The 11,744-nt window shown below is 43.5% G+C and overlaps 1 protein-coding gene across 3 annotated transcripts; it reads right to left on the reverse strand.

The window, feature by feature from the left end:
• Positions 1 to 8,745: 8,745 nt before the first annotated feature.
• On the reverse strand, positions 8,746 to 10,888 carry HOXA5 (homeobox A5). 3 transcript variants are annotated; one of them, XM_044450774.1, is made up of 3 exons: positions 10,458 to 10,888; positions 10,201 to 10,382; positions 8,746 to 9,052 (listed from the first exon to the last, which is right to left on the reverse strand). In XM_044450774.1, the coding sequence occupies exons 1-3, from the start codon at positions 10,886 to 10,888 to the stop codon at positions 8,802 to 8,804; spliced, it is 864 nt and encodes a 287-aa protein (XP_044306709.1). In that variant the 3' UTR covers positions 8,746 to 8,801. The 3 variants fall into 3 exon arrangements, with proteins under 3 accessions (XP_044306709.1, XP_044306710.1, XP_044306708.1); XM_044450775.1 differs by having other exon boundaries at positions 10,201 to 10,297; positions 10,376 to 10,888; XM_044450773.1 differs by having other exon boundaries at positions 10,201 to 10,888.
• Between the last annotated feature and the right edge of the window lie 856 nt (positions 10,889 to 11,744).

Raw genomic sequence — 11,744 nt, forward strand, 5'->3', positions numbered from 1 at the left:
GGGCGCTCCTGGGATGGGGCCACGTCAAGCTGCACCAGGCATCAACACTCCGTGCTGAACTGCAAGTAAGAACCCAGGATATATTTAGGAATACCTCCACCCCAAGTGGTTAAAATCGCCCTATGCAATTTTAATTTGGAAAAAGACAGACAGACGGGCAACAAAAGCAAAACTTGATGAGGTTGCAGCTGAGACCCTTTTGAAAATACATGGCGCCTGGAAAAAATCCTTTTCCGCTCCCTCCTTTCTGAAATACACTCTCAAATAGGAATAAAATGAATGGATGAAGGGATTCATTGGCACTGAGGCAAAGAACTGCTGCTCTTTACAAAAATCTTATTCTTAAAAAATAGACAAAAGTCCTTCATTTTTTCAGACCAGGTAAAAGTCCAGGGATTATTGTCTTTGAAACAGTTTCTCTATTATCTCTTCACAGTGTTCAGCAAAACAGTCTTCCTTGGTAATTATGCTTTGTGTAACTTAGCCTACAATCCTTCCTACGTGTTCCTGGGAGTGAGGCCCACTGAATACATTTGGTCTTACATTGGAGTAGACATACATAGGCTGCACTGCACTTTTCCAGATAGGCAATGTTTCAAGGGGGTTTAAGTTAATTTTATATCGAAATATGATTTCAGCAGCATGTTCTGGGTGCTACCTTCCCCACGGTGCTCGTATGTCCATGTTTCAGTTCAAATGCAGACACAGAAGAAAGCTCTGGATATTCCAAGAGAATTTCCAGAAGCATTACACTGATGAAAATAAACAAGGTTGCAAAATTATTTCTGTCTTCCAGACACCCAATAAATCTAGCAACATCCCTGCCTTCTACAATTAAAACAAATTATATTCAAGCAAGCTGAAGCCTTCCATGCACTTGCACACTAAAATCATAGATAAAGTTTTTTAAAAATAAACATTTTTCTCCTATATTTTATTATATCCAAGTAGAAAGGTGTCTTTTAGATAGTTATTTAGTAATAGCCATGAGACATGCCTGCTTAGAAGTAAGCCTCGCTGAACTGAATGGCAACCACCAGCAGGTAAATGTGCAGAGGACTCACTTGAGCATCTCTGTGGAATATTCTGCATTTCGTGTGACTAAAACATGCAGCTGTAATTCTAAGTCTATTTTACTGGTGACACGGTTGACATGAAAATTCTCTCTCTAGCACTTGAAAATTAAAAGAGCCTAACAGAAACAACTTTACTGAAATCGTATTTCTAATCTTTGCTTATAAAGAAATACTTTCTCATTTCTTAACAAAAGAAATAGTTTTCCAAACACAATAAAAAGAAACAAAGAAAGCTCCAACGAGAAAATATGGACTTCAAAAGTTTAAGATACCATCTTTCTTTTTTAATATGAAACCTTAAAATTATTGTCATCAGTGCAATTTGCACGAGTCATTTCCAAAGTTCCACTAAAAGAAACACAGTACAGTCCTGCGCTCTCTCTCTGTTTCTTATTTCTTCTCTACTTAGAATATTCAAGAGAGAAATGGGCATCTCAGGGACTATTCTTTTTCTCAGGCATGATTATAATCTTGTGCACAACATTCTGTACACCAATGGGTAGAATGAAGATTTTCAGAAGTGTACTCTTGTTACACCGTTGCAGCAAAACCGAAAAAGAGTCTTGTGGCATATTGAAGACGAACACACTTATTCTGACACAAGCTTTATGGGCAGTAGCCACTGCATTAAAGGGAATGACCCCTTGTAATAGTACAACTCTATGCTCCGAATTTAAATCCCAATGAATTCATTGGCCCTTGCTGCCAAGTAAAAACGCATAGGAGTGCAACCTTAGAAATATGAAAGATGATCTATCTATTCTGCACAATTCCTATAGCACACTTCACTGAAGACAAGGCTTGCTATTATTAAAATCAATGGGAATTCTCTGAATGACCCTGATAGGATTCTCACTGCATCTTAAAAACATATTGATGTTGTGTGGGAGAGCGAGCGGGCGAGCGCGCGTGCATGCGTATACCCGCATTTGTAAAGGGAGGGGGGCTGTGACTTAACACCCGTGTTCACCTGATGCATCTGCCAGCCAACGATATTTAGGCGGAAAAATGTGGTTGATAATTCACGATGAAATACAACGTGTATTACTCTTTGAAAAGAGGAATTTTCTATCCTTCCCTCGGTAATTGAGGTCATTCAACCACTAGAGTTCACCTGGAGTCCATACCGCGATACACGCCTAACTCAAAGCTTTTTTATCTTTTGTGTTGATAGTCAAGATCTTGGCTATAACATTGACATCAAACTCTGTCTGCGCGCATGACTAAGAGTGGTGCAACACGTAAACTTTTGACCCTCAACTTTTTGACCCGGAGTTGTTACGCCCTAACCACATAGATATACAAAAGCGACGCAGCTCTATCTCCGTAAAGGAGGCAAGCAGTCTGTTTCTTTCCACGGCCCTGCTCCTGCCTGTTTAGCTTTTCCTAAGATTTTAAAGGACTGTGTACTTAAAAAGAAAAGAAAGAACCTTCCCACCCACTCACCCAGCCCCAAATTTTAGCGAATGCTAAAATCAGTTTACAAAATCGGTCCCCAGCGCTGGAGGGACATGCCTTAAACTGCGAGGAGCTCTGTGGTTTCCGTGGCAGGTGGGTAAGTTCTAGATGTGAAGAAGACATACTAAATGGGCAATTTATCCACCTAGACTTTGTTGAAAGTGTGTTCATTTTACCATGATTTTTGTTTGGTTTTGTTTTAAATAAAGTAACAGATCCAAAGTGTCTGAGAAGACTTGCCCAGAGAAAAACGGGTTGACTGTGAACTTGGTCTAAAGCGAGCTCTGCTGGCGACTCCTAGAGTGTGCAGATTTATCTTAGTTTCTGCATTTACTTAACCTGGCAATGAACTGCAAGGGGTGCCATTTATTATCCAAAGACAGACTTCACCTCGAGCAAGGACTGTTTCACAAAACTGCAATAATTACCCAATAACCTTCATAACAAATATTATTATTGAAAAGCCATTTCGGAAGTTGAAGGGGGAGGGGAAGGAAAGGGACAGATAACATATGTTTCCTAGAAAGGGACCCCACTGCAAAATATTATGCCTTTGCTCTGTGATCTTATTGCATGCATGAGTTGCAGCAAGACCAGAAACCAAGGCATAACCCTGTGTTCACAGAGAAGTTCTGTTTAGGAGAAATTCTAGTAGCTGCTGCTGCTGCTGCTGCTGGGATTATTTCAGTTTTGGAGAATTGAGGGGGAAATCTGCAAAAATAAATGTTAGCCAAGCAGAGATAAAAGGAACCCAAAGACAGAATAGGATGGATCAGAAAACCAATGTTGTTCCTTCTAATGCAAAACTCAAACTGCTTAACTTCTTGATACAAAATTGTGTTGGTAAACGTTCAGTGGATCCGGTAGAAAATACTAACAATTTCACTCTTTTACAGATAGGGAAATTCATTCTTTTACATAATAGAACCAATAATTTTCCCATGATGCAATGAAGTCCAGGGCACACACTTGTATCATGTGACTTTCCAAAGCCAGGTTATGCTTTAAAGAAAGTGAAGAGCTTCAGCCGCCTTGCTATATACAAATGCTTGTCTACATTCTAATAAGTCTGGTGCGTACATTTGGTTCAGTAAAGTATTTCTAATAGTGAGATCACTTTTGATTATTTATGTAAAATAAAGCAAACGCCTTTTTCATGAATGAAAATGCAGTAGTAAGAACAGTCATCACCACGATCACTATCACAAACACTAACTATGTACAAAAATTATTCTGTAAATATAGGATTTTACACTATGGAGTAAACACTGGATTTTACATTATGTTTTTGTGTATTTATTTATTCTGTTCCTTTGAAACTTGATATGCATAAAGTAAAGATAGAGTAGTAAACAGGATTTTAAAATAACATCCACATTTCTCAGATCTTTCCTTTGGGGCCTGGATATATTTGTGTTGATCTCCAGTTTATGTGTCTAGTGCTACAATTGTATACACACTTACTGGAAAGTAAAGCTCATTGAACTTAATGGGACTAACTTCTAAGTAGGAAGGGCCACAATGGCACTACACCTTTAACAGACATATTTCTGACATTGTTCATCACAAGCTATACCTGTTTCTCCTTCCTCTTAAATGATCCATCTGCCCATTCAGTCATGAGATGGCTGGTTGGTTGAATAGGTACTAACAAATGTCCAAGTTAAGGAATTATATTTTCCAGTGAAAGTATGAGATGAAGCCAGAATCCCCATGCTCTGAACCTTAAAAATGTCTATTTAAAAATACGTCCAACTTATTTAAGAAGAGCATTCTTCCACATATGTGTAGAAGTAAGGATTACTTCTAAAACAGCCCCAACCAAGGTAATGGGATCACACCATTTGGCCCAACCTCAGTGGGCTTAACCTATACTTAGTTTTTCACAGGGAAATTGAAATCTAATTGAAGTCTAATTCCTTTAAATTGCAGTAGACACCCACCTGAACCCTAGTGGTCCTCTTGGATTCTGGGGGGTTAACTTCCAAGTGCTTTAGAAACCTAGCAATAGCCCCATTCATTTTAATAGCATTCAGTAAATGTAAAACCGGTCCGCCTCTTAACTGAACTGTACATTAGTCTTTAAATCAGCTATTTTCATTTCATAGACCAACATGGTCAGCGCTTTCCTTTTCTTGGGACAGGAAGAAGGAACTGGTGGGATATAACATGGACTAAGCAGTGTGTAGGTTTTTGTTCTACTCTGAATCAGGCTACATGCATAATTCTGGTCATTTTTTCAAATGAGTGTACACATCTTGCTAGCTACTGAAGCTGTATAAAGGTAACTACCATGAAAGCAACTTAAAATAGTACTAGTTTCTGTACAATTCTGCCACATCACCTTAGAAGAGCTGTATCCTTCACTCGAACGACAGTCTTCCTTGAGACCCAGTCTTGCTTATTGCCTTGCCAATATTTTCTCCATTATTCAAGGAAATGCAGTACATGCGCTCCATACTTACTTATTATGAGACATTCTAGAATGCTACAACTTTCCATATCTTTCAGATTGCCTGCCTATGCATTTGCAAAAGATTCCTTGATCAGCATATTTCTTTCCAAGCACCAAGTAGGATAGAATAATCTTCTGTATATTTTTCTCTTATAAGGCTAGGCACCACTGAGAGTTAACAACATAATTCTGTACTAAATTCTGTACTCTACTCAAGAGTAAGCCCCTTTACAAAGGAAACTGAAACTGAGGTTTTGGTTTTTGGTGTTTTTTTTTTTTTTTTAAGGACTGAACCCTGTACGCACATACTAAAGAGTAAGTGCCATTGAGCTCAGTGGGATTTACATACAGGGTGGCGCTGCGAGATGAAAATATTAGAGGAACATATAAACCCAACACTGAATCCTTTTTAACTGACAGAAGCCAAAATCTATAAAGAAATGCGATAGGATCTACCTGGAATAGAATATTTGCTGACAGATAATTGAATTACTATTTAAGCAAGAGTTTGAGAGATAACCCATGCATTTACAGGGTGACTTCAACATATCTGACAAATAATTCTCTCTCTCTCTCTCTCTCTCTCTATATATATATATATATATATATATATATATATGTGTGTGTGTGTGTGTGTGTGTGTGTGTGTGTGTATATATATATATATATATATAATCAGTAGATTCATTCTTGCCAGTCCTTATTCACCTGCACCTTTCTCTCTTTTTTAAGTTGCTATGGACCTCCCAAAGATATTCCTTGCCTGAATAAAACTCCTGTAAGCAAGGATTTCCAGGACCTGATGCTATAAAGAGAAAAAGAAAAAGAAGCACAGTGGAAAGGGGGGGGGGTGCTCTTTCACGCTCTCTTTCAACCCTGGAAATTCAAAGACTTAAAGTTAAATCCGGCCATAAACTTTATTGCAGAGTAATCACACTCTAGTGAGAAGAGTCTCCTTAAATAAAAAAGAAAGCTGAAATAAACAGGCAGCTGGGGCCTACCCTACAATTGCCAGCCAGTAAAAAAATTAAGATATCTAGCTAAATAGGGTGATTTACTATCCCCTATAAACCTAGACTGTCTTTCATAATTTCAAATGCTGTCATGACATGTGGAATCTCCTGATAAAGTTTCCAGTCAACTTGTTCCTTCAGGAAAAGAAGAAGAAAGCAGTGGAAATGCAAACATTTGGGGAAGGCTGTCATTGTGTAGGCTGCGTATTCTGTGTAGGCACACACAGGCAGGTATAACTAAGTCCTGCAGGATAGGGAAGTCCAAACTAATCCTAAATATTTAAAGTCACACAAAGAGCATCTTCCTTGTTCTATATCAGTTGCTGACCTTCCCCCAAGACTGGGATGGCCACTCTTGCATAGCTCCAGATCCATGCTTCCTTCAAGAATTGCCTGCGGACTCTGGCCCTTGATAAACACAATCACTGGAAGCTGAAAAGTTCATGAGGCAAAGGAAGTCATTATCATTTGCCTTAGCCCAAGTAATTTAAGTTAGGCCTCAAAATCCATCTCTGCCAAAATCACTTATTGTGGTTTGCTTGGATTTGACTTGTTAAAAAAATTAAGAATTGGCTTAACTGCTAGGCCTTAGAATCATAAAGGGATTGGGGGGGGACAAACCCCCCCAAACTTACATTTTTAACACATTATTCTACTACATTTAGAATCACTGTGGTAGTCCTGAAAACTAGGACCAAATCAAGGACAGTTGATTCTCTACTGTACAAAGAAACTTAAGCAACTTGTACACAAAACTTACCTTAACTTCCATTGAGCCATTTTTTCACAGAGTATTTGAGAACTTGGGGAATAGATACTTCTGTACCTAAACCTGACAATTTGAATGACCAGGAGGCACACGTAGCCTGCAAAAGAGTCAAATGAAGTCCAGCGTCAGTGTGATTATATGTTATGGGGTATATAACGTTGGATGACAACTCCCCAAAACCATAAAACTTACTTTAATGGCACCACGTGACTTTTTATAGCCAGTGAGCCTATCTGTCTGTGCTATGGATGATTTTACGATCTAATTCATAGACAAAACCCTATTCATTTGGCACCCAAATGTCATATAGCCGGAACTGGGGCTTATAAAGTTTACTGTTTTATAACTTTTAAGGGAAGACATCAATGTAACGCGTCTGTAAATGTGCAGATCTTTAGTTACTCTTAGAAGCTCAGAAGAGTTAACCATTCAAGCCCTGGTGGGGTAAGTAACACTTTTCTAGCAAAACTAACTGTAGAAAAATAAATACAAATGTGCTTATATAAACCCTTTCTCAGTATCTTTTAAGAGTGCACAATGAGAAGGTAGTGTATTTATTCATTCATTCCTTCATTCTCACTTTGGATGGTGCTTGCATTCTCAAGGGTCTCTACAGTGGCGGTCCCCCAAAGATCTATATTTCTTTAGCTACAGGGATAACCCAGAAAAAGGCAAAGCTGTTTCTAGAGATAATATTGCGTGGAAGAAAACCCGGGCTTCTTATATGAGGGAATGAGCTGAAGACTGGTGTAATCCTATCCTAAAAAGGGACTTGGCTGTGGATCCTGAAATGGGATGGTCTATCCCAAATAAGAACTTAGTAATTCAGAAGCACAGTGGACAATTCTGCCTGTATTATTTCCATTAGAGTTTTCTCTCCAACTTTACTCTAGTCAGAGATGTGAAGGCGGCACTACAGTTCCTTTGGGGTACAAAGCAGCTCGCCCACAAAAGGAAATAAAAACGGGGTGGAGAAAGAAAAGGGAAAAACCCTTACAATAGAAAGTTTATTTTTCCAGTCAGTTATTTAAAAAAAAAACATTTTTTAAAAAAGCCGATCACATTGATTTTTTGCTCAGACAGCCAAAATTCAACTCTGTTTGCAACTTTGTTCACCAGCCCCCCAGAACAAAAAAACCCCTCCAACCGAAAACAAACAAACAAACAAACAAACAAACCCCTCCACGTTACTGAAGCCGCGCTTAATAAAAGCCACTTTCAAGAGTTCGTGCAAAGAGTCATATACAAAGGCACAGCAAGGACATACTGTCTGGCATCACAGTTTTCGTCACAGATTCACTATTCACTACACGTTAGGACACGTTCAGTTTGTATTTCATCATTTCACCTCTACAACAGCCATTAATGACACAGGAATTAGATAGGTAGTTTTGGATTGGAAATCTTGGCCACAGCTTGGAGCTATACAGACACAGACACTTTCGAGCACACATGCAGAGTTAAGCACAGCGAGTGCAACACACAGAAAACACCGGGGGTCAAAGCAGGACCGGGTGGGGTGAGGTGGGGTGCGGTAGGGGTGGGTGAGAAAGGGGAGAGGGAGACGAGCTGGAGGGGGCAGGGAGAAGATTTCTCTCCTTTACTCTTTTTGTGGGGGGTTTCCCCCCTTTTCCTTTTTACAGTTAGTTCAAGTAACGCCACTCGCTTCATATAAATAAGTTAAACATCTACTTTTTTTCACGACAAAGCCATTCAAGACAAAGAAATGCACTGGAAGCGGATCTACCGGTAACACGCGCTAGGGAGGCTTAATTAAACAGGCTCATGATTAAAAGATGGGATAGAGAGCATCTCCAGGCTCCCAGGGAAGTTGGAGCAACTCAACGTAAAAGACAGAGGAGTGAGGGGGGAGAAAGGGGGGGGGGAAGAGAGAGAGAGAGAGAGAGAGGGACTACTGACATTCCACGCAGGGTCAGCTCATATAATACTGCTCAGTACTTGTTTATGTTTATGTTTTGTTTTGATTTGATTTGCTTTCTGGGGAGGAAGCAGCAGGGCCGGATCCTCTCCTAAGGGCGAAAGGCTCCTCCTGCCGCTGCCATGCTCATGCTCTTCAGCTTGTTATCCTTTTTCCATTTCATGCGCCTGTTCTGGAACCAGATCTTGATTTGTCTTTCTGAGAGGCAAAGAGCATGGGCTATTTCAATTCTCCTCCTGCGCGTCAGGTATCTGTTGAAGTGAAACTCTTTCTCCAGCTCCAGGGTCTGGTAGCGCGTGTAAGCAGTCCGAGCCCTTTTCCCTTCGGGCCCCCCAATGTTGTCTGCAACAAGAAAGGGGGAGCAGGTTAGACTTGGGAAACAGGGACAAGCCCCACTCAAGCCCCAGGCAGGCTCCTGGCTCCCCCCTACCCATTTCCCTCTCTTGTCCGTAGGGAAAGTTGGGAACATGCTCAACAAGTACCTCCTTTTCTTCACCCCCGCCCATCATTCCTCTTCCTATTCTTAAATTAGTGTCCAGAACCAAACTAATTAAACAGTCTCTTTTTTTTACTGTTTTATAAGCAAAGGCTGGAGAATCTCATCACAGGAAGCCCAGCTGATGCCCCTCTCCCTTCTCTCCTATATTAAATCTCCCATTGGTTTTAAGACAACTGACTTCCTCCCAATGGAAGGGTTAGGGTCGTGATGTTAAGTTTCGACCCCGCGTACAGTGGCGTACAAAAGTCCAAACAGACAAAACCCAAAACACCACCACCTTGGACGAAGTTCGATTCCCTCTCCTGATTTTAACCACACTTTATCTAGCGGTCAGTCTCCTCGATTTCAAAGGAAAGCTTTCCAAGACAATGTCCTGAGAATTGCCATACGAGCCTCCCCCATCGTCGCCCCCCCCCCATCCAGTCTCTCCTCTTAAGTTTTCTGTGGATCTCCTTCCCCCCAGCGAAATCTTGCTTCCCCCCCTCTATTTGCTCAACTTCTTTTTTGATATAATTAGTAACGGTGTTTTTCACTGGACGGTCCTCGTCATAAATTACAGAGGCTGACACGCACTATTCAAGCTCTCCCTCTCTCGCTCTCTCCTCCACCATTTCAATTACACCTCAGCAGTCCTGGAGACTCGGGAGAGTCCTTAGGAGAGGGTGGCTTACCCTGCCCTGAGCTGAAGTGCTCCGCTTGCCCCCAAAACTGCTCAGCCCTTTCAAGAGGCGCAGTGGCCGCCTCCGAGCAGACCCCATGGACGCACCCAGGGGCACACAGGCACACAAACAGCCGGCGCGGCGGACACACGTTTCTGGCCGCCCCCGTCTTCCCCCGAGCGAGCAGCGCCGCGCAGCGCAAGGCAGCGCCGCGCGCGCGTGTGCCTGTCCCTCGGCTCGCCTTCTGCCCCTCTCCCTCCCTCCCTTCTTCCTCCCCGCATCCCTCCCTCCCTCCTTCCTCCCCGTAGGTGAGAATCCGGGCATGCTTTTACCATGGCTTATGTGCAGCTTTCGCATCCAGGGGTAGATCTGGGGCTGCGGAGGCTGCGGGGCCGTGCTCTGGTCGTTCTGCTGCTGCGAGGACGCCTGCTCGCCGCCGGCCGGAGGGTCCTCTTCGGTGCCAGGCGACGTGCTTAGCCCGTCTCTGCCTAGGTGGGTGTTGCCAGCGCTGGCGCTGGCGCTGCTGCTGCTGCTGGCGCTGCTGCTGCTGCTGCTGCTGGCGCTGCTGCTGCTGCTGCTGGAGGTGGACGAAGTGCTGGTCGAGTTGGCGGCGGAGTTTTTCGCTGCGCCGTGGAGAGCGTCGCCGCTGACAGGAGAGGCGGCGGCGGCGGCGGCGGCGGCGGCGGCGCAGGGCAGCGGCTCAGGCGGAGGCGAGTGGGTGGCCGCCGCCCGGCTGGCGTACCTGGCCTCGGGGGCGGCGGCGGCGGCGGCGGCGGCGTTGGCGGCGTAGCTGCCGCGAGCCCTGTCGGCGGGCCCTCCGGCCGCAAAGTGGCTGGAAGCGGAGCGGCCGACGCTGAGGTCCATGCCATTGTAGGAGTAGCCGCCGTACCTGCCGGAATGCATGCTGGCGGAGTCCCTGAATTGCTCGCTCACGGCACTAGGATCTCCATAATTATGTAACGGGTAGTCCGGGCCATTTGGATAGCGACCGCAGAATGAGTTTACAAAATAAGAGCTCATTTGTTGTTGTTGTTTTTTGTTGTTGTTGGGTTGGGGTTGTTGCTTTTTTTTTTTTTTTTGTTTTTGGGGGGTTGGTTTTTTTTTTTTTTTTTTTTTTTTTTGGATCGGGGGGCTTGATTTGTGGCTCTTTGCTTCGGTTTTTTGGTGCGTCTATAGCACCCTTGCACAATTTATGATGAATTATGGAAATGACTGGGACATGTACTTGGTTCCCTCCTACGTAGGCACCCAAATATGGGGTACGGCTTCATATCACGTGCTTTTGTTGTCCAGTCGTAAATCCTGCCTGATGACCTCTAGAGGTAAACTCGTGCACTAAATGGGGGAGTTGGGTGGATGCTGGAGGGCTGGGGCGCGTGCCCGGCGCGCGCGCCCGCCGACAGCTCGCGACTGTCAGTCGGCCTCGTGCGCCACCCTCTGGAGACGAGCGGGATGTTCACCCTTCCCAGCCAGGGGCTACGGCAAGGGCCGGGGTCGAATCGAGGTTACAGCCCATTATAGCAAAATTATGGCATCTCTCTCACAGTTCCATTAGTATGTACCAATTGTTAAGCCCATCGGCCCCAGATCAGAAAACCAGCAAGAACCCAGGAGTGTCAGGGAAATAGAGTCAGCCTTCTATTTTCGATAGGACAGCCTGCTTTTTTATTTAAAAAAATGTCGTTCTGCCTGAGATTCTTTCACTTTAAAAAATCATCAAAGGAAAAAAAAAACTTGAGGTGTCTTGGGTGCGGGGGAAAAGTTAATGAATGTGTGTGTGTGTGTGCTGCTTGGGGGGGGGGGGGGGGGGGCGGAATCAGAGCCTTCTAGCAACAATCCCTGTAGTATATTTCCAGGCGCTTTAAAAGGTGAAGGC

This window comes from Varanus komodoensis, unplaced genomic scaffold, assembly GCF_004798865.1.
Source record: "Varanus komodoensis strain SLA01 unplaced genomic scaffold, ASM479886v1 scaffold68, whole genome shotgun sequence".
In the NCBI taxonomy this organism is placed as follows: Eukaryota; Metazoa; Chordata; class Lepidosauria; order Squamata; family Varanidae; genus Varanus; species Varanus komodoensis.

Coding starts and splice junctions, on each gene's coding strand:
- HOXA5 (XM_044450773.1), bottom strand. CDS start 10,888: ATGAGCTCTTATTTTGTAAACTCATTCTGCGGTCGCTATCCAAATGGC. Junction 9,053..10,200: donor AAAGCTGCACATAAGCCATG/GTAAAAGCATGC, acceptor TTCTTGTTGCAG/ACAACATTGGGGGGCCCGAA.